This window comes from Stegostoma tigrinum, unplaced genomic scaffold, assembly GCF_030684315.1.
Source record: "Stegostoma tigrinum isolate sSteTig4 unplaced genomic scaffold, sSteTig4.hap1 scaffold_207, whole genome shotgun sequence".
Classification (NCBI taxonomy): domain Eukaryota; kingdom Metazoa; phylum Chordata; class Chondrichthyes; order Orectolobiformes; family Stegostomatidae; genus Stegostoma; species Stegostoma tigrinum.
In genome coordinates this window covers 183,695-206,168 of record NW_026728145.1, presented here as the reverse complement: position 1 = coordinate 206,168, position 22,474 = coordinate 183,695, and the positions used below count along the sequence as shown (strand labels likewise).

Genomic DNA, 22,474 nt, shown 5'->3' with positions numbered 1-22,474 from the left:
ATGACAACAATTCGGCATTCTTAGTCCGCCTGTAGCTTCCGTTGCACACGTGCATTGTTAGATGATTATTTATTTGTGTGCCTGCTTTTTTGCTCGAATGGATAAAGGTAAATTTCTGTTCTTTTGTCATCAGAGCTATTGCCTCCTCATTCTCATCTTCCTTGTTTTATCCTGTGCTGGAATATTTAATTTGTTGACTTATCTGAAATATGTTTTTGAATGGATCGGGTTTTGTAACATTGCATTCCCCATGGACCATCTACCGATGCTGTTGCTTGTTCTAACAGTTATTATCTTGCAGAGAGGAAAATGCAGTTTGAAAGCAATGGAACATTATCGATGAAGAAGTTGATGCATAAATTGCTGCGATCTTCCAAACTACAAACTCACCTTCAATTCTTTCTTGGTCAGAGCATTATGCCGGCGCAAATGAATCGTGTTCTCAATGGGACTTCCAAAACCATGGAATTGAATTTGCATATTGATTTCTTCTTCCCTCTTCAGAAATGCAAAGTAGTATCGTGATGAAGCTTCCAAGGCGATGATTGTGTCCTTCAATGAACGGAAAAGTGACTTTTAGCTTCATGGAAATATTTCACGACTTCTATAGACATGAAAGGCAAACATTCTCCCTGCATATGACCCAGTCTCATTTTATCGTATCTTTCTGATTTTACATGCCACGGGATAATCATCGCAGTGTAACAGAAATGTTGATCATGGAAATTTATCACTGTTTTCATAAATAATGGCAAATTTTCAACATCTTGCAATTGTATGAAGGCTCAGTCTCATCACACCTCGCCTGCTGCACAAAGACATTCTTACACTGCTTTCAATGTTAGGGCTCAAACAAAACACAATCATGACACAAATGCATCAACACCCCACTTTCAACAGGATCTGATATCCTTGCCAGGCACTGGAGGGGTTGCGGAGACTGGTGAGTGGATAAAGTCGTTCCTCTGTTCAAGCAGGAAAACAGGGACTTTCCAGGAAACTACAGACTGGTGAGTGTCTCATGTCTCAAAGGTATGGGCTAATAAGGGACAGCCAGCATGGCATTATGCGGGGCAGGTTATGTCTTACCAAGTCAGTTGAAGTTTTCAAGGAGGTGACAAGGGTGATCAATTCGGGTAGAACAGTTGATAACATATACATGGATTTTACGAACGTTTTCAACAAGGTCCCTCATGGTATTAAGATCCATGAGATCCATGGTGACTTGGCCTGCCCATATAAGGCAGACGGTAGCGGTGGAAGGCTAACAAAGATCACACAGGATAGGGCTGGAGGAACACAGCAGGCCAGGCAGCATCAACAATGTCAGCTTTCCTGTTCCTCTGATGCTGCCTGACCTGCTGCGTTCCTCCAGCTCCACACTTGGTTAACTCTGATTCCAGCATCTACAGTTCTTGCCGTCTCAGTGGTGGAAAGCTGTTTTTCTGGCTGCAGCTCAGTGACGAGTGGTGTTCCGCATCAATGTGACTTCTGCTGTTTGTGATATATGTAAATGACTTGGTTGCAAATGTAGATTGGGGATTACTAAGTTTGCAGATGATATAAGGACCAGTGGACTTGTAGACAGCATGGAAGGTTGTCAAAGGACACAGCAAGATACAGACCAATTGCAAACACGAGCGGAGAAATGGCCGATGGAATTTAATCTGGGCAGGCATGAGGTGTTACATTTTAGGAGACCAAGTGTTAAGGAAAGGGATACACAGTTAATGGCAGGACCCCAAACAGCAGTGATGTCCAGAGGGATCTTGGGGTCCTAGACCAGAACTCCCTGACAGTAGCCACACAAGTAGATAGGGTGGTCAAGAAGGCATATCGCATGCTTGCCTTTATTCATAGGGGAACTCAGTGCAAGAGTCAGGATGTCACACTGCAGCTTTACAAGACTTTGTTGAGACCACACAAAGTATTGCATCCAATTCTGGCCGCCACATTACGCTAAGGATGTGCAGGCTTTGGACAAGGTGCAGAAGAGATTTACCAGCATGCTGACTGGAATAGAGGGTATGAACGAGAAGGAGGAGCTGGAAAAACTCTTCGTTTTCTCTGGGGCAGTAGAAGCTGAGGGCAGGCTTGATAGAAGTCTATAAAATTAGGAGATATATAAATACAGCTAACGGTCAGAAAACTTCTCCCCCGGAGTTGAAGTGTCCACTATTAGGGGGCATGCATTTACGCTGAGAGGGGGGAAGTTCAAAAGAGATGTGAGGGGCAAATATTTCACACTGAGCATGTTAAAAGTGTGGAATACATTGCCCGGGGTGGTAGTGGATGCAGATACGATGAAAGCATTTAAAAGGGACTTTTAGTTCCGTGCACGAATATGCAAGGAATGGAGGACTATGGATCAAGGACAGGCAGAAGGGATTTTTTCATTTGTTGTCATGTTTGGCCCAACACGGTGGGCCAAAGGGCACATTCCTGTTGCCGTCGTGTTCCAAGTTTTATGCTCACTTGTATCATGATTACTAAAAGTAGGATTGGGAAGAATTTTTGAGAAGCGTTTGAGAACATTATTTCATGTTAGGACAAACGGGATAAGGATGAGGTGACACAGCACAATCAGATCTTGGAGCCCATGATGAATCATAGGGACGTCACAAGCACCAATGATCAGAGGGATCTCAGGATCTTGATGTGTATGCCTGTTGATCCCACAATGTAATGGACCAGGTCGTTGAAGTGGTTTGGAAGGCAGATTGGATACTTGTCTTTATTAGACTTAATATTAAGTGGTAGAGTTTCAGAATAGGCAGGGTATGTACAACACTGTTGGGCCGAACCAACATTAAGTCAACGATGAGAAAATACAGTGAGAATTGGACAACGATCAGGCTTGGCCTGAGAAAGGATAAGTTACATTTGCACCATACAAGTGCTAAGCAGCAATCAGCTCCAACAAGAGAGAATATGACCATATCAAAAAAATTCCATGTCCTTACCCTCACATCATCGTTAGATTTATTTTTTTTTAAATGTGCAAGTGCAATCCAAGCCATGCAAGGCTATGGGCCAGGTGTTGGAAATGAGGTCAGAACAATTCAGTGCTTGTCCTTGACTGTCACAGAATCTGTCAGCTTAAGAATGCATTTCTCCTGTATTGTAGACTACTGAGGTGCTTGGCTATCCACTAAACCAAGGTTAACACTGATCTAAAACTAAACTGGGTCAGTTATATAATCAGCAGTAGCCAGGTCCATAGTGCAAACCACCCTGCTGTGGGACAGAGTAAGGCAAATCCAAGTGAGCGAGTGTGGTTGGAGACTATTCGTTGGGGGCATAGATTCTGTCGCCACATTTGAGACACCAGGGCTGCCTGTTGCTTCCCTGGTGCAAGGTCAAGGACATCTCTGATTGGTTGCAACAAATTCTTAAAGGGGAGGGTGAGCAGCCAGAGGCCACGGGGCACGTTGGTACCAATGACATAGGCAGAAAGAGGGATGACACCCTGCGGACTATGTGCAAGGAGTTAGCAAAGAGGCTGAAAGGCAGGACCGAGAGGGTAATAATTTATGGGTTGCCATGAGTGCCACATCTTAGTGAGCTAAGTCAGAGAAAGATAGGTGAGATGAATGCATGGTTAAGGAGCTGGCACAGGGGGCAGGGTTTCCGGTTCATCGATAATTGGGACCGTTTCTGAGCAAGGGGTGACCTGTCTAAGAGGAATGGGAGGCAAGACGCTGTGAGCGGGACAGGACAGAGGGGACAAGTCGTTGTGAGCGGGTCACGACGGAGGGAACAAGTGCCTGTGAGCAGGTCAGGAAGGAGGGGAAAGTCACTGTGAGCAGGTCAGGGCTGCGGGGGCAAGTCACAGTGAGCGGGTCAGGGCTGCGGGGGCCAGTCCCACTGAGCGCGACAGGACTGCAGGGGGCAAATCGCTGTGAGCGGGTCAGGGATCGGGGGCCAGTCCCTGCCAGCGGGTCAGGACTGCAGGGGGCAAGCCGCTGTTAGCGGGTCAGGGCTTCGGGGCCCAGGCCGCTGTGAGCGGGTCAGGGCTGCGGGGGCCAGTCCCCGTGAGCGGGTCAGGGCTGCGGGTCCAGTCGCTGTGAGCGGGTCAGGGCGCCGGGGCCCAGTCCCTGCCAGCGGGTCAGGACTGAGGGGGCAGGACACTGTGAGCGGGTCAGGACTGCAGCGGGCAATACGCTGTGAGCGGGTCAGGGCTGCGGGGCCCAGACCACTGCGAGCGGGTCAGGGCGGCAGGGCCAGGGTCCCTGTGAGCGGGACAGGGCTGCGGGGCCCAGGCCGCTGTGAGCGGGTCCTGGCGGCGGGGCCCGGTCCGTGCCAGCGGGTCAGGACGGCGGGGGTAGGCCGCTGTGAGCGGGCCAAGGCGCAGGGGGCAGGCCGCTGTGAGCGGGTCAGGGGTGCAGGGGGCAGGCCACTGTGAGCGGGTCAGGGCTGATGGGGCCAAGTCGCTGCGAGCGGGTCAGGGCGCCAGGGCCCAGTCCCTGTGCACGGGACAGGGCTGCGGGGCCCAGGCCGCTGTGAGCGGGTCAGGGCGGCGGGGCCCAATCCCTGCCAGCGGGTCAGGGCGGCGGGGCCCAGGCCGCTGCAAGCGGGTCAGTGAGGCGGGGGCAGGCCGCGACGAGCGGGTCAGGGCGCCGGGGCCCAGTCCCTGCCAGCGGCTCAGGACTGAGGGGGCAAGCCGCTGTGAGCGGGTCAGGGCTTCGGGGCCCAGTCCCTGTCAGCGGGTCAGGGCGGCGGGGGCAGGCCGCTCTGAGCGGGTCAAGGCGCAGGGGGCAGGGTGCTGTGAGCGGGTCAGGGCAGCGGGGCCAGGTCGCTCTGAGCGGGTCAAGGCTGGGAGGCCTGGTCCCTGTCAGCGGGTCAGGGCGGCGGGGGTAGGCCGCTGTGAGTGAGTCACGGCGGCGGGGCCAGGCCCCTGTGAGCGGGTCAGGCCTGCGGGGCCCGGTCCCTGGAAGCGGGTCCGGGCAGCGGCAGCAGGCCGCTTCGAGCCGGTTAGGGCTGTCGGGGCAGGCCACTGCGAGCGGGTCTGGGCTGCTGGGGCAATACGCTGTGAGCGGGACAGGGCTGATGGGGCCAAGTTGCTGCGAGCGGGTCAGGGCGCCGGGGCCCAGTCCCTGTGCGCGGGACAGGGCTGCGGGGCCCAGGCCGCTGTGAGCGGGTCAGGGCGGCGGAGCCCAGTCCCTGCCAGCGGGTGAGGGCGGCGGGGGCAGGCTGCTGCGAGCAGGTCAGGGCGGCCGGGCCCAGGCCGCTGCAAGCGGGTCAGGGCGGCGGGGCCCAGGCCGCTTCAAGCGGGTCAAGGCTGGGGGGCCTGGTCCCTGTCAGCGGGTCAGGGCGGCGGGGGTAGGCTGCTGTGAGCGGGCCAAGGCGCAGGGGGCAGGCCGCTGTGAGCGGGTCAGGGGTGCAGGGGGCAGGCCACTGTGAGCGGGTCAGGGCTGATGGGGCCAAGTCGCTGCGAGCGGGTCAGGGCGCCAGGGCCCAGTCCCTGTGCACGGGACAGGGCTACGGGGCCCAGGCCGCTGTGAGCGGGTCAGGGCGGCGGGGCCCAATCCCTGCCAGCGGGTCAGGGCGGCGGGGGCTGGCCGCTGCGAACAGGTCAGGGCAGCCGTGCCCAAGCCGCTGCAAGCGGGTCAGGGCGGCAGGGCCCAGGCCGCTGCAAGCGGGTCAGGGCGCCGGGGCCCAGTCCCTGCCAGCGCCTCAGGACTGAGGGGGCAGGCCGCTGTGAGCAGGTCAAGGCGCAGGGGGCAGGGCGCTGTGAGCGGGTCAGGGCAGCGGGGCCAGGTCGCTGTGAGCGGGTCAAGGCTGGGGGGCCTGGTCCCTGTCAGCGGGTCAGGGCGGCGGGGGTAGGCCGCCGTGAGCGAGTCACGGCGGCGGGGCCAGGCCTGCGGGGCCCGGTCCCTGGAAGCGGGTCAGGGCAGCGGCAGCAGGCCGCTTCGAGCCGGTTAGGGCTGTGGGGGCAGGCCACTGCGAGCGGGTCTGGGCTGCGGGGGCAATACGCTGTGAGCGGGACAGGGCTGATGGGGCCAAGTCGCTGCGAGCGGGTCAGGGCGCCGGGGCCCAGTCCCTGTGCGCGGGACAGGGCTGCGGGGCCCAAGCCGCTGTGAGCGGGTCAGGGCGGCGGAGCCCAGTCCCTTCCAGCGGGTGAGGGCGGCGGGGGCAGGCTGCTGCGAGCAGGTCAGGGCGGCCGGGCCCAGGCCGCTGCAAGCGGGTCAGGGCGGCGGGGCCCAGGCCGCTTCAAGCGGGTCAGGGCGGCGGGGGCAGGCCGCTGTGAGCGGGTCAGGACTGCAGGGGGCAATACGCTGTGAGCGGGTCTGGGCTGCGGGGGCCAGTCCCTGTGAGGGGGTCAGGGCTGCGGGGTCCAGTCCCTGTGAGCGGGTCACGGCTGCGGGGTTCAGTCCCTGTGAGCGGGACACGGCTGCGGGGTTCAGTCCCTGTGAGCGGGACACGGCTGCGGGGTTCAGTCCCTGTGAGCGGGTCAGTGCTGCGGGGGCCAGTCCCTGTGAGCGGGTCAGGCCTGTGGGGGCCAGTCCCTGTGAGCGGGTCAGGGCTACGGGGGCCAGTCCCTGTGAGCGGGACATGGCTGCGGGGGGCAGTACGCTGTGAGCAGGACACAGCTGCGGGGGGCAGTACGCTGTGAGCGGGACAGGGCTGCGGGGCCCAGTCCCTGTGAGCGGGATAGGGCTGCGGGGCCCACCTGCTGTGAGCGGGACACGGCTGCGGGGGGCAGTTCACTGTGAGCGGGACAGGGCTGCGGAACCCAGTCCCGATGAGCGGGTCTGGGCTGCGGTGGACAGTCCGTGTGAGCGGGACACGGCTGCGGGGGCCAGTCCCTGTGAGCGGGTCAGGGATATGGGGCCAGTCCCTGTGAGCGGGACATGGCTGCGGGGGCCAGTACGCTGTGAGCGGGTCAGGACTGTCGGGGGCAAGTTGCTGTGAGCGGGTTAGGACTGTGGGGGGCAAGTCGCTGTGAGCGGGTTAGGACTGTGGGGGGCAAGTCGCTGTGAGTGGATCAGGGCTACGGGGGCCAGTCCCTGTGAGCGGGAAAGGGCTGCGGGGCCTAGTCCGCTGTGAGCAGGACACGGCTGCAGGGGGCAGTATCTGTGAGCGGGACACAGCTGCGGGGGGCAGTAGGCGGTGAGCGGGTCAGGGCTGCGGGGGGCAGTACGAGGTGAGCGGGTCAGGGCTGCGGGGGCCAGTCCCTCTCAACGGGTCAGGGCTGCGGGGGCCAGTCCCGATGAGCGGGTCAGGGCTGCGGGGGCCAGTCCCGGTGAGCGGGTCAGGGCTGCGGGGTCCAGTCCCTGTGAGCGGGACACGGCTGCGGGGTTCAGTCCCTGTGAGCGGGTCAGTGCTGCGGGGGCCAGTCCCTGTGAGCGGATCAGTGCTACGGGGGCCAGTCCCTGTGAGCGGGACATGGCTGCGGGGGGCAGTACGCTGTGAGCAGGACAGGGCTTCGGGGCCCAGTCTCTGTGAGCGGGACACGGCTGCGGGGGGCAGCACGCTGTGAGCGGGACAGAACTGCGGCGGGCAAGTCGCTGTGAGCGGGTCAGGGCCGCGGGGGCCAGTCCCTGTGAGCGGGTCAGGGCTGCGGGGGCCAGTCCCTGTGAGCGGGACAGGGCTGTGGGGGGCAGTACGCGGTGAGCGGGACAGGACTGCGGGGCCCAGTCCCTTTGAGCGGGACAGGGCTGTGGGGGGCAGCACGCTGTGAGCGGGACAGGACTGCGGCGGGCAAGTCGCTGTGAGCGGGTCAGGGCTACGGGGGCCAGTCCGCTGTGAGCGGGACACGGCTGCAGGGGGCAGTATCTGTGAGCGGGACACAGCTGCGGGGGGCAGTACGCGGTGAGCGGGTCAGGGCTGCGGGGACCAGTCTCTGTGAGCGGGTCAGGGCTGCGGAGGCCAGTCCCTGTGGGCGGGTCAGTGCAGCAGGGGCCAGTCCCTATGAGCGGGACAGGGCTGCAGGGCCCAGTCCCAGTGAGCGGGAAAGGTTTGCGGGGTGCAGTAGGCGGTGAGCGGGGCTGGACTGCGGGGGGCAAGTCGCTGTGAGCAGGAGAGGACTGCGGGGGGCAAGTCGATGCGAGCGGGTCTGGGCTGCGGGAGCATGTCCCTGTGAGCGGGACACGGCTGCGGGGGCCAGTCCCTCTCAACGGGTCAGGGCTGCGGGGTCCAGTCCCTGTGAGCGGGACACGGCTGCGGTGTTCAGTCCCTGTGAGCGGGTCAGTGCTGCGTGGGCCAGTCCCTGTGAGCGGGTCAGGCCTGTGGGGGCCAGGCCCTGCGAGCGGGTCAGGGCTACGGGGGCCTGTCCCTGTGAGCGGGACATGGCTGCCGGGGGCAGTACGCGGTGAGCAGGACACGGCTGCGGGGGGCAGTACGCTGTGAGCAGGACACGGCTGCGGGGGGCAGTACGCTGTGAGCGGGACAGGGCTTCGGGGCCCAGTCCCTGTGAGCGGGACAGGGCTGCGGGGCCCAGTCCGCTGTGAGCGGGACACGGCTGCGGGGGGCAGCACGCTGTGAGCGGGACACGGCTGCGGGGGGCAGTACGCTGTGAGCGGGTCAGGGCCGCGGGGGCCAGTCACTGTGAGTGGGTCAGGGCTGCGGGGGCCAGTCCCTGTGAGCAAGTCAGGGCCGCGGGGGCCAGTCCCTGTGAGCGGGTCAGGGCTGCGGGGGCCAGTCCCTGTGAGCAAGTCAGGGCCGCGGGGGCCAGCCCCTGTGAGCAGGACAGGGCTGCGGGGGCCAGTCCCTGTGAGCGGGTCAGTGCTGCGGGGGCCAGTCCCTGTGAGCGGGTCAGGGCTGCGGGGGCCAGTCACTGTGAGCAGGTCAGGGCTGCAAGGGCCAGTCTGTGAGCGGGTCAGGGCTGCGGGGGCCAGTCCCTGTGAGCGGGTCAGGGCTGCGGGGAGAAGTCACTTCGGGCGGATCAGGACTGCTGGTAGAAGTCACTGTGAGCGGGACAGGACTGCCGGGGGGAAGTCGCTGTGACCGTCTCAGGAATGCAGGGGCAAGTTGATCCAGTGAATTCAAATATGAAATTACACGAAAGACAGCAATGAATTTAAAGCATCAAGAGGAAAGGGATTTGGAATCGAGCATTAGTTCATGGGGATGGAGCAGCGCTTGGAATATTGCCTTCAGTTCTGGTTGCTTCATTACAGGGAGGATGTGGAAGCTTTAGTGAGGGTGTAGAAGAGAGTTAGCAGGATGCTGCATGGAATGGATGGCAGGTCTTAGGAGAAAGGGTTCGGGGGTGAGGACTTTTTTCATTGGAGCAAAGAAGAATGAGAGGTGACTTGATTGAGGTATACAAGATGATGAGAGGCATAGCTGGAGTGGATAGTCAGAGATTTTTTCCCAGAGCAGAAATGACTATTACGAGGGGGAGAAATTTTAAGGTGACTGGAGGAAGGAGGAGGGGAGATGTCAGAGCTAAGTTCTTTACACAGAGAGTGGCGGGTGTGTGGAATGCACTGCTGGCAGTGGTAATGGAGTCAGATACATTGAGAGACTTTTAAGCGACTCTTGGAAAGGCACATGAAGGACAGTAAAATGAAGGGTATGCAGGGTAGCTTGATCTTAGTGGGATAATAGGTCGGCACAACATCGTGGGCCGAAGGGCCTGTACTGTTCTTTGTTCTCTGTTCAGCCAAAGGTTCTTTTCTTTTGAGGAGCGGGTAATTGATTGTCGTTTTTAAAGACAGAACTGGAGGACAGAGAAAGATATCAAGGAAGGTTGCACGTTAGTGACAGTATCAACAAGTCCTCAGCAGATGCACTCTCTGAGTAACAACACTGTTTTGAAGGCGAGAGGACCAATGATATCATTAAGCCCCCCTTGTTTTTGTATTGTGTATGTCTGACATATGCGCAAATGGACAACCTCACTCTCCTGCTAAGCTGCAGAATGAATAATGCTGCAATATTTGTCAACTCCCAAATGGGCATTGATACATTAGTAAATCTCACATCAATAAACTTACATCTCAAGGTTCTCACCTTCTAGGACTGTTTGTACTGGGAAATAACCCAAACGAGGATGCTTGGCCAAGTATTTCTTTGATCTGAACTTATTTTTCAGCACCTTGGTGAAATCACGCACATCTTCACCTGATGTTGTCTAAAAATGTAAAATAAATCAAATTTAGTTCAGAATTAACAATGAACCAATCTACTCAACTCACTCTATAATCCATGCTCTCCCTGCTAAATGTCTTTGAAGATGTAAAATTGAAGAGTCTGCAACTCCGAGGGATAAAGTCGGCTATCTTTCTGTAAGATTATGATAAAGTTAGATATGTCTGAATGTGAGTTTCAGACTATTAAGCTTCAGTTTCATAGAGTCAGACAGCATGAAAACAGATCCTTTGGTCCAACCAGTCTATGCTGATCACAATCCCAAACTGAACTAGTTCCACCTGCCTGTGCTTGGCCCACATCTCTCCAAACATTTCTGTCATCTTTCTATCTTCTGGCTACAACATCACCTGAGAAGAATTCTCCATCTTGTGGCCAAATACGAGAACTATACAATTAAGTCATTTCAAATGATACACAGATCCAGGATTCACATTAGTGGCCTTTCTGGTTGAACTGCTAATTATTTTAACAATAGTGCATTTTTTTGTCCAATTTTGCCATGTAATCCAGTGATCCAAAATTCATCTCATTGGGTTTAATTTTTTTGGTTTTCTGTACAGTGTCAAAGATGAGATCAATACATTGGTGAGAAATTATCTTGGTTTGGAGATTCAAAGTCACTATAGTCCCAGGCGGGACCACAGGGCTGCTCTCACAGTCAAGAGAGATATCTGGAGGTGGTTTAAATTGAAGGTTACCACACCTCAGATGAGGAGACAGGTTGAGAAGGAGACTCCTTCATTGTAACTTCAGACAGTGTAGTATCCCATGCTGTTGGTATCATTCTGAATTACAAACCAGCCAACTGAGCTAACTGGCTCCCAGGCAAAATATAGAATCAGTTTGGGTCGAGATAAGGAGCAGCAAAGGAAAGAAGTCACGGCTGTGACAGTTTCAGATTCATAGATCCCCTGACAGAAGATACAGTCCAGGATAGCAGAGAGGCTATAGACCAAGAAGTAATGGGATCTTGTCAGAAAGATGTTACAATAAACTGTGAATTCAATTGGCACAGGTAGTCTGGAAGATTCTTTTTTATTCACGGGATGTGGATGTTGCTGGCTAAGCCCAATTACCCTGGAGAAGGTGGTGGTGAGCTGCCTTCTTGAATAACTGCAGTCCTTAGAGCAGTGCTGTTCAGAAAGAAGCTCCAGAATCTTAACTCAATGACTATTAATGAACAGTGATATCGTTCCGAGTCAGGATAGTGTGTGTGGCTTGGAGGGAAACTTGCATGGGGCACTAATTATACATTAGTGATGATAGAACAGATGTTGAAGGTGGTGGGTGGGGTACCAATCCAACAGGCTGCTTTGTCCCATATGGTTCAAGCTTCCTGAGTGTTGACGGAGCTGCACCAGTCCTGACCAGTGGAGATTACATTCCTGACTTGGGCTTGATAGATGGTGGACAGGCTTTGTGTAGACAGGGGGCTCATTATTCACTGCAGAATTCTTAACCTCTGACCTGCTCTTGTCGTCACAATAATTATAAGTTTGGTCCAATTCAGTTTCTGGAAACCTGATAAGCCTCAGCATATTGGCAGTAAAGGAGTGGAAGTCATGGGGCAATGGTTAGATTCTCCTTAATGGTGACGTTCATTGCCTGTAACTTGCGCAGCACAACTACCACTTGCTTCTCTTCAGCTCAAAACTAGTTTTGTTCCGTGGATATGGACTACTTCAGCATCTGAGGAGCTATGAGTGGTGCTGAACATTGCACAATCAACTGAGAACATCCCCACGTACGACCTTCTGACGGAGGGATGGCATTTGATCAAATAGTTGAAGATGGTTGAGCTCAGGGCACAAATTTACGTAACCCCCGCAGTGATGCTTTGGAGTTGGGGCAACTGACTTCCAACAACCACAACCACTTCCTTTATGGTAAGGTTCCAGCCAGCAGAGGGTTTTTCACCTGATTCTTACTGACTGCAGCTTTGCGACGGCTCCTTGATGTCATACTTGGTTGAATGGCACCTTGATGTTAAGAGCAGTTATCTACCCCTCAGCATATATTCACAGAATGCATTTGGAGTCTTAAAACAGTACCACTGGAACCAAGCAGGGATTAAGATATTTTAGACCTGATAGTATGTTTTGAGATACAACTCATCAATAGTATAGGATTCTCTGGATAAGAATGATCAGGATGTGGTAGAATTTTACATCAAGGACGAGGTTGAGAATTCGGTCTGAAACTGTTTAATATCTTAAACTTTCATTGAAGATAATTCAGGAGTATAAAGGCAGAGTTGAACTGGGAAAATAGTTTAAAAGGTAAGACCATAGAGAAACAATGGCAGATGTTTCAGGGGATATTTCATAACTCTGAACAAAAATATTGTCAATTTAGAATGAAAGGATGTACAGCTAGAATGCACCATGGTGCCATCTGTTGCTATCTAAGAAAGTTAAAGATAGTATAAATTGAAAGAAAGATTGGAAAATTGTGGAACTGGAAATATTTCAGATGTGAACAAAAGATGACCAAAGTAATAATGAGGGAGACATGAATATAAATACAGTAAAGGCTTCCACAAGTGTATCAAAAGGAAAAGAGTAAAGACAGTGAATAATGGCTCATGAGAGGGTGAGACTGGGGAATTCATGATGGGAAATGAGGGTAATGGCACAAGCTTTGAACCAATATTTTCTATCTGATTTCACAGTAGAAAACATACAAAAAATATCAATGGGCGAAAAGTAGGGAGCGAAAGGGAGAAGGAAATCCTCAAGGAAACATTGAGGAAAACTGAGAAGACGAAGTTAACAGGTTCCCTGGACCTAAAGACTTGGATCCCAGGTATGCAAAGAGTCCAACCCCACATCGTACCATCAGAGCTTTATTTCTTTTAATAATACTCCATAAACTTCAACCCCTAATTACTAGCTCCCATATTTATACAACCAACTCACACTCAATTCATCCTCAATTAATACAGACATAAAACCTGTTCCCTCACTTCGTTAGTTCTCAGGCATCCCTTCAGACTAAATTAGATGATAACATGGAGGATTATAAGAGTTGACTGCAGAGATGAGATTAAATTAGGTTCCCTACAGTGTGGAAACAGGTCCGTCAGCCCAACAAGTCCACATCGCCCCTTGCAGCATCCCACCCCACCCCTATAACCCAAACACCACTGTACACGATGGGCAATTCAGCATGGCCGATCCACCTAGCCTGCACATCTTTGGACTGCGGGAGGAAATTTGAGCACATGGAGCAAACCCATGCAGACACAGGGAGAATGTGCAAACTCCGCACAGACAGTTACCCAAGGCTGGAGTCGAACCCGGGCCCCGGCGCTGTGAGGCTGAAGAGCTAACCACTGAGTCACCGTGCTGCCCAAATGGATGTATTGGCTGTAATCTTTTCTAGATTGTGGGAAGATCCCAGCAGAATGCAGCGAAGTACGATTTACTTCGTCTAAAGTTTGTCATTGGGAAATTGCTAGAATTTATTATTGAGAAGGCAGCAGCAAACCATTTAGATCATATTCAGGCAGATTTGATAAGTTAAGTGAAAAGGATAAATTTAAAAATATGGTGAATCCATTTGAGTTTCTACTTCAAGGAATTCTAATTCTTCAACAAACCGGGTCGTTGAAGTGAAATTAGCAGATGTCGTTAATTTGGATTTCCAAAAGGCGTACATGAAGCACAAAAATTTAGCTTCTATGCACAGCATGTATTTTAGAAGGCACGTGAGGTGCAAATCTTTATTTCAAGGAGGGAAGGAGTGGAAATCTTTCCACACAAGACATTGGTGACGCCACTCAAGGAGCACAGTGTACAGTTTTGGTCTATTAAGCGAGGATATGCTTACAACAGCAGTTCTCAGAACGTTCATGATGTTAATTCCAGGGGTAAAAAGGGTTATTTTGTGCAGAGTGAACTGGACCATGTTCAGGCTCAGCTGATAACATGCTGGGTCAAAATCCAAAATTCCCTCCCTAATGACATTGTATCTACCAACAGCAAATGTACTTTCAGCAGTTCAAGAAGGAAACTAACTGCTACCTTCTCAAGGGCAACGAGGGACAGTTGTGCTTCAGACCTCAAATGCCCGTTCTCATTTAGAAAATAATCTACGCCTCCATTTTTCCTACCAAAGCACATAACCTCACAGTGTCCCACACAGTCTCTGTCTGCCACTTCTTTGCCCAGTCTCCGAGCCTATGCAAGTCCTTCTTCAACTTCCTCACTGCTATCTGTCCCTCCATCTGTCACTGTGTCGACTGTAAACTCAGCAACAATGTCTCAGTTGCTTCGTACATATCATTAAGGTATTACGTGAACTGTTGTGGTCCCAACACTGATCCCTGCAGGACTCCACTAGTCACCAGCTGCCATCCTGTAAAAGACCCCTTTATTTACACTCTCTGCCTTCTGACAGTCAGCCAATGCTCTATCTATGGCAGTACCTTGCTAAAGCACTATGGGCTCTCATCTTATTTGGTACCTTCTCAACAGCGTTCTGGAAATCCAAACAAATCACATTCACTGGCTTCCTTTTGTCTAACTTGCTCACTTTCTACTCAAAGAATTCTAACAGATTTGTCAAGTATAACTTCCCCTTGATGAAGCTGTGCTGATTCAGCCCGATTTTGTCATGTACTTCCAAGGTCTCTGCAATCTCATCCTTAATAATGGACTCTAAAATCTTACCAATGATTGAGGTCAGGATAACTGACCTATAATTTCCCTTCTTCTGCCTCTCTCTTTTCATAAACAGGGGTGTTGCTTTAGCCATTTTCCAAATCCCTGAGATCCTCCCTATCTCCAGTGATTCCTGAAAGATCAGCACTAATGCCTCAACAATTTCCTCAGCTATCTCCTTCAGAACTCTGCAGTACAGTCCATCTGGTCCAGGGGTGATTGGTCCACCTTCAGACTTTTCTGCTTCCCGAGCACCTTTTCCTTAGTTATGGCTATGAAATTCACCACTGCCCCTAACTCTCAAAGTTCTAGTATGCGATTGGTGTTTTCCACCATGAAGACTGATACAAAGTACCTGTTCAGTTCCTCTTCCATTTCTTCGTTCCTCATACTGATTCTTCAGCCTCCTTTTCCAGTGATCTACTGCTACTTTTTAATGTCAGTTGCAATACTGGTCGAAGACGATATCACAGCTGTACTGAAGGAGGGCCCCATGGAGGGCTCAAGCATTGAGGCAATATGGGTAGAACTCAGAAATAGGAAGGATGCAGTAACAATGCTGGGGCTGTACTACAGGCCTCCCAACAGCGAGCGTGAGATAGAGGTACAAATATGTAAACAGATAATGGAAAGGTGTAGGAGAAACAGGGTGGTGGTGATGGGAGATTTTAATTTTCCCAACATTGACTGGGATTCACTTAGTGTTAGGGGTCAAGATGGAGCAGGATTTGTAAGGTGTGTCCAGGAGGGTTTTCAAGAGCAGTGTGTATGTAGTCCAACTCGGGAAGGGGCCATACTGGACCTGGTGCTGGGGAATGAACCCAGCCAGATGGTTGAAATTACAGCAGGGAGTGACTTTGGAAATAGCGACCACAATTCCCTAAGTTTTACAATACTCATCGACAAGGATGGCAGTGGTCCTAAAGGAAGAGTTCTAAACTGGGGGAAGGCCAACTATACCAAGATTTGGCAGCATCTGGGGAATTTAGATTGGGAGAAACTGTTTGAAGGTAAATCCACATTTGATATGTGGGAGGCTTTTAAAGAGAGTTTGATTAGCGTGCAGGACATGTTCCTGTGAAAATGAGGAACAGAAAAGGCAAGATGAGGGAACCATGGGTGACAGATGAAATTGTGAGACTAGCCAAGAGGAAAAAGGAAGCATAGATTAGGTCCAGGCGACTGAAGAGAGATGAATCTTTGGAAGAACACGGGGAATTTCGAGCGCATCTGAAACGAGGGATGAAGAAGGCTAAGAGAAGACATGAGATATTGCTGGCAAACATGGTTAAGGAAAATCCCAAAGCCTTTTATTCATATATAAAGAGCAAGAGGGTAACTAGAGGGAGGATTGGCCCACTTAAGGACAAAGAAGCAACGTTATGCACTGAGTCAGAGAAAATGGGTGACATTCTTAACAGAGATAATGGGAACTGCAGATGCTGGAGAATTCCAAGATAATACAATGTGAGGCTGGATGAACACAGCAGGCCAAGCAGCATCTCAGGAGCACAAAAGCTCCTGAGATGCTGCTTGGCCTGCTGTGTTCATCCAGCCTCACATTGTATTATCTTGACATTCTTAACAAATACTTTGCATCGGTATTCATCAAGGGGAGGGACATGACAGATGGTGATGTGAGGGATAGATGTTTGCTTACTCCAGGTCAAGTTGACACAAGGAAGGATGAAGTGTTGGGTCTCCAAAAAGGCATTAAGGTGGGGATCTATACCAGGTTATTGAGGGAAGCGAGACAGGAAATAGCCGGGGCCTTAACAGACATCTTTGCAGCATCCTTAGACACGGGTGAGGTCCCGGAGGACTGGAGACTTGCTCATGTTGTCGCCTTGTTTAAGAAGGTTAGCAAGGATAACCCAGGTAATTATTGACCAGTGAGCCTGACGTCAGTGGTCGGGAAGCTACTGGAGAAGATACTGAGGGATAGGATCTGTTCCCATTTGGAAGCAAATCAGCTTATCAGTGATAGGCAACATGGTTTTGTGCAGGGAAGGTCATGTCTAACCAACTTAATAGAATTCTTTGACGACGTGACAAAGTTGATTGAAAGGGAAAGGCTGTAGATGTCATTTACATGGACTTCAGTAAGGTGTTTGATAACGTTCCCCATGGCAGGCTGATGGAGAAAGTGAAGTCGCATGGGGTCCAGGGTGTGCTCGCTCGATGGATAAAAAAAAAATGGGCTCGGCAACAGGAGACAGAGAGTAGTGGTAGTAAGGAGTTTCTCAAATTGGAGACCTGTGACCAGTGGTGTTCCACAAGGTTCTGTGCTGGGACCACTGTTGTTTGTGATATACGTAAATGATTTGGAGGAAGGTGTAGGTGGTCTGATCAGCAAGTTTGCAGATGACACTAAGATTGGTGGAGCAGCAGATAGTGAGGGGGACTGTCAGAGATTACAGCAGAATATAGATAGACTGCAGAGTGTGGCAGATAAATGGCAGATGGAGTTCGATCCGGGCAAATGTGAGGTGATGCATTTTGGAAGATCTAATTCAAGGGCGAACTATACAGTAAATGGTAAAGTCCTAGGGAAAATTGATGAACAGAGAGACCTGGGTGTTCAGGTCCATTATTCCCTGGAGGTGGCAAGCCAGGTGAAGAGGGTGGTCAAGAAGGCATACGGCATGCTTTCCTTCATCGGACGGGGTATTGAGTACAAGAGTTGGCAGGTCATGTACTGTTGTATAAGACTTTGGTTCAGTCACATTTAGAGTACTGTGTACGTTACCAAAAGGACGTGGACGCTTTGGGCAGGGTGCAGCGGAGGTTCACCAGGATGTTGCATGGTATGGAGGGTGCTAGCTATGAAGAGAGGTTGAGTAGATTAAGATTATTTTCATGAGAAAGATGGAGATTGGGGATACCTGATTGAGGTCTACAAAATCATGAGGGGAGAGACAGGGTGGATAGCAAGAAGCTTATTCCCCAGAGTGGGGGACTCAATTACTAGGGGTCATGAGTTCAGAGTGAGAGGAGGAAAGTTTAAGGGAGATAGGCGTGGAAAGTTCTATACACAGAGGGTGGTGGGTGCCTGGAACGCGGTGCCAGCGGAGCTGGTAGACGCAGACACATTAGCGTCTTTTCAGATATATCTGGACAGATACCTGCAACAGGTATGAGATTGTTGCTCCCTGTACGGTTGAGGAAAAGGACTGTGGACAGGATGAGCCAGCTGACCATGGCACCGTGGCGCACAAGGTCATTCAAGAGGGGGGGAGCAAAAAGACAGGTAGTTGTTATCAGGGATTCTATAATTAGAGGGACAGATAGTATCCTGTGCAAGCTGCATCGGGCGTCCCGCACGGTGTGTTGCCTGCCCGGTGCCAGGGTGCGAGACATCTCCGACCGGGTTGAAAGGATATTGGAGCAGGAGGGGGAAGATCCGGTTGTTGTGGTCCACGTTGGGACTAACATCATAGGCAAAGCTAGGGTAGAGGTCCTGCTCAGGGATTATGAAACACGAGGAAAGAAATTGAAGTACAGGTCCTCAAGGGTCATAATCTCTGGATTACTGCCCGAGCCACGTGCCAATTGGCATAGGGAAAAGAAAGTTAGGGAAGTAAACATGTGGCGAAGGAATTGGTGTGGGAAAGAGGGATTCCATTTCATGGGGCATTGGCATCAGTTTTGGAACCGGGGGGGATCTGTACCATCGGGACAGTCTCCACCTGAACCGATCTGGAACCAGTGTTCTAGCAAAAAAGATGAATAGGGTGGTCAATAAGACTTTAAACTCGTGAGTCGGGGGGAAGGGAAAGTGAAAGAGACAGGGAGTATGGAGTTAAATGGAAAGATAAGCAACAGGATAGCATGTGTACAGGTGGATTTAAGCTCGAGGCAGACTAGGAATACAGCAAAAAGGAAGGATAACTTAAGGCATCTTGGCATGTCCAACCTCTCTCATATTGATAAGAAAGCTCGCATTAAGACACTTCATCTAAATGCTCTTCGCATTCGCAACAAAGTAGATGAATTAACAGCACAAATCCTCTTGAATGATTATGATGTGGTAGGCAGCACAGAGACATGGTTGCAGGGAGCTCAGGACTGGCAGTTAAACATCCAAGGATTCACAACATATCGAAAAGAGAGGGAGGTGGGCAGAGCGGGTGAGGTTCCCTTGTTCGTTAAGAATGGAATGAGATCTACGGCACTAAATGACATAGGGTCAGAAGATGTGGAGTCTATGTGGGTGGAATTGAGGAACCACAAAGGCAAAAAAAACTATAATGGGAGTTATGTACACACCTCCTAACAGTGATCAGGATGAGGGGCGCAAGATGCACCAAGAAATAAATAGGGCACGTCAGAAAGGCAAGGTCACGGTGATCATGGGGGACTTCAACATGCAGGTGGATTGGGTGAATAATGTTGCTGGTGGATCCAAAGAAAAAGAGTTCATGGAATGTTTGCAGGATGGCTTTTTGGAACAGCTTGTGATGGAGCCCAGAAGGGAACAGGCTATTCTGGACTTGGTGCTATGCACTGAGCCAGACTTTATAAAAGATCTTAAAGTAAGGGAACACTTAGGAGGCAGTGATCATACTATGGGAGAGTTCGGTCTGCAGTTTGAAAGAGAGAAGGCAAAATCGGATGGAATGGTATTCCAGTTAAATAAAGGTAATTACAGGGGCATGAGAGGGGAATTGACGAAGATCGACTGGAAGCAGAGCCTAGCGGGGAAGACAGTAGACCAACAATGGCAGGAGTTTATACGTGTTACTGAGGACAGAGTACAGAGGTTCATGCCAAAGAAAACAAAGATTATCTGGGGTGGGATTAGACAGCCATGGCTGACAAAGGAAGTCAGGAAATATATCAAAGTAAAAGAGACAGCCTATAAAGTGGCCAAGAGCACTGGGAAATCAGAAGATTGGGAAGGCTACTAAAACAGACAGAGGATAACAAAGAGAGCAACAAGGAAGGAGAAGATCATTTTGAAGGTAGGCTAGCTAGTAATATTAGAAATGATAGTCAAAGCTTCATTCAATACACAAGAAACAAATGAGAGGCCAAAGTAGATATTGGGCCGCTCCAAATTGATGCTGGAAGGCTAGTAATGGGAGATCAGGGAATAGCTGAAGAACTCAATAAGTACTTTGCGTCAGTCTTCACAGTGGAAGACATGAGTAGTATGCCAACAATTAGGGAGAGTCAGGGGGCAGAGTTGAGTACGGTAGGCATTTCAAAAGAGAAAGTGCTAGAAAACCTAAAGGGTCTAAAAATTGATAAATCTCCTGGCCCCGATGGGCTACATCCTAGAGTTCTGTGGGAGGTGGCTGAGGAAATCGCGGAGGCATTGGTGGTGATCTTTCAAAAGTCACTGGAGTCAGGGAAAGTCCCAGATGATTGGAAAATTGCTGTTGTAACTCACTTGTTTAAGAAAGGATCAAGGCAAAAGATGGAAAATTACAGGCCAATTAGCCTAACCTCAGTAGTTGGTAAAATTCTAGAATCCATTGTCAAGGATGAGATTTCTAAATTCCTGGAAGTGCAGGGTCAGATTAAAACAAGTCAGCATGGATTTAGTCAGGGGACGTCGTGCCTATTAGAATTCTTTGAAGAGGTAACAAGTATGTTAAACCAGGGAATCCCAGTAGATGTTATCTATCTAGACTTCCAAAAGGCCTTTGATACAGTGCCTCACACGACGCTGCTGAGCAAGGTGAGGGCCCATGGTGTTCAAGGTGAGCTACTGGCTTGGATTGAGGACTGGCTGTCTGACAGAAGGCAGAGAGTTGGGATAAAAGGCTCTTTTTCAGAATGGCAACCGGTGACGAGCGGTGTCCCGCAGGGTTCAGTGTTGGGGCCACATCTGTTCACCTTATATATTAATGATCTGGATGAAGGGACTGGGGGCATTCTGGCGAAGTTTGCCGATGATACGAAGATAGGTGGACAGTCAGGTCGTACTGAGGAGGTGGGGAAGCTGCAGAAAGATGTAGACAGTTTTGGAGAGTGACCAGGGAAATGGCTGATGAAATTCAATGTGAGTAAATGTGAGGTTTTGCACTTTGGAAAAAAGAATACAGGCATGGACTATTTTCTAAATGGTGAGAAAATTCGCAATTCAGAAGTGCCAAGGGATCTGGAAGTGTTGGTCCAGGATTGTCTACAAGTTAACTTGAAGGTCGAGTCCGTAATTAAGAAAGCGAACGTAATGTTGTTGTTTATCTCAAGAGAGTTGGAATATAAAAGCAGCGATGTGCTTCTGAGGCTTTTGAAGGCTCTAGTTAGGCCCCATTTAGAATACTGTGTCCAATTTTGAACCTCAGGAAGGACATACTAGCCCTGGAGCATGTCCGGCGGAGATTCACACGGATGATCCCTGGAATGGTAGGTTTAACGTATGATGAACGGCTAAGGATCCTGGGATAGTCCTCGTTAGAGTTTGGAAGGTTGAGGGGAGATCTAATAGAAACTTGCAAGATGATAAGGTTCCCCATGGTAGGCTCATTCAGAAGGTCAGGAGGAATGGGATACAGGGGAACTTAGCTGCTTGGATACAGAATTGGCTGGCCAACAGAAGACAGCGAGTGGTAGTAGAAGGAAAATATTCTGCCTGGAAGTCAGTGGTGAGTGGAGTTCCACAGGGCTCTGTCCTTGGGCCTCTACTGTTTGTAATTTTTATTAATGACTTAGACGAGGGAATTGAAGGATGGGTCAGCAAGTTTGCAGACGACACAAAGGTCGGAGGTGTCGTTGACAGTGTGGAGGGCTGTTGTAGGCTGCAGCGGGACATTGACAGGATGCAGAGATGGGCTGAGAGGTGGCAGATGGAGTTCAACCTGGATAAATACGAGGTGATGCATTTTGGAAGGTCGAATTTGAAAGCTGAGTACAGGATTAAGGATAGGATTCTTGGCAGCGTGGAGGAACAGAGGGATCTTGGTGTGCAGATACATAGATCCCTTAAAATGGCCACCCAAGTGGACAGGGTTGTTAAGAAAGCATATGGTGTTTTGGCTTTCATTAACAGGGGGATTGAGTTTAAGAGTCGTGAGATCTTGTTGCAGCTCTATAAAACTTTGGTTAGACCGCACTTGGAATACTGCGTCCAGTTCTGGGCGCCCTATTATAGGAAAGATGTGGATGCTTTGGAGAGGGTTCAGAGGAGGTTTACCAGGATGCTGCCTGGACTGGAGGGCTTATCTTATGAAGAGAGGTTGACTGAGCTCGGTCTCTTTTCATTGGAGAAAAGGAGGAGGAGAGGGGACCTAATTGAGGTATACAATATAATGAGAGGCATAGATAGAGTTGATAGCCAGAGACTATTTCCCAGGGCAGAAATGGCTAGCACGAGGGGTCATAGTTTTAAGCTGGTCGGTGGAAAGTATAGAGGGGATGTCAGAGGCAGGTTCTTTACGCAGAGAGTTGTGAGAGCATGGAATGCGTTGCCGGCAGCAGTTGTGGAAGCAAGGTCATTGGGGTCATTTAAGAGACTGCTGGACATGTATATGGTCACAGAAATTTGAGGGTGCATACATGAGGATCAATGGTCGGCACAACATTGTGGGCTGAAGGGCCTGTTCTGTGCTGTACTGTTCTATGTTCTATGTTCTATAATGTATGGTTTAGAAGGAGTGGACGCTAGGAAGTTGTTTCCGCTAGGCGGGGAGACTTGGACACGTGGGCACAGCCTTAAAATTAGAGGGGGTAAATTTAAAACTGAAATGAGACGACATTTC

The 22,474-nt window shown here is 51.1% G+C and overlaps 1 protein-coding gene across 1 annotated transcript in view; it reads right to left on the bottom strand.

Moving 5' to 3' along the window:
• Nucleotides 1-424: 424 nt before the first annotated feature.
• The window catches only part of LOC132207920 (utrophin-like), a 94,950-nt gene continuing 72,900 nt past the window's right edge, over nt 425-22,474 (bottom strand). The window contains exons 5-6 of the mRNA XM_059643739.1: nt 9,961-10,081; nt 425-552 (exon numbers count right to left, since the gene is read on the bottom strand). Coding sequence (XP_059499722.1) covers nt 443-552; nt 9,961-10,081 — 231 coding nt within the window. The 3' untranslated portion in view covers nt 425-442. The remainder of the gene's footprint in view (nt 553-9,960; nt 10,082-22,474) is intronic.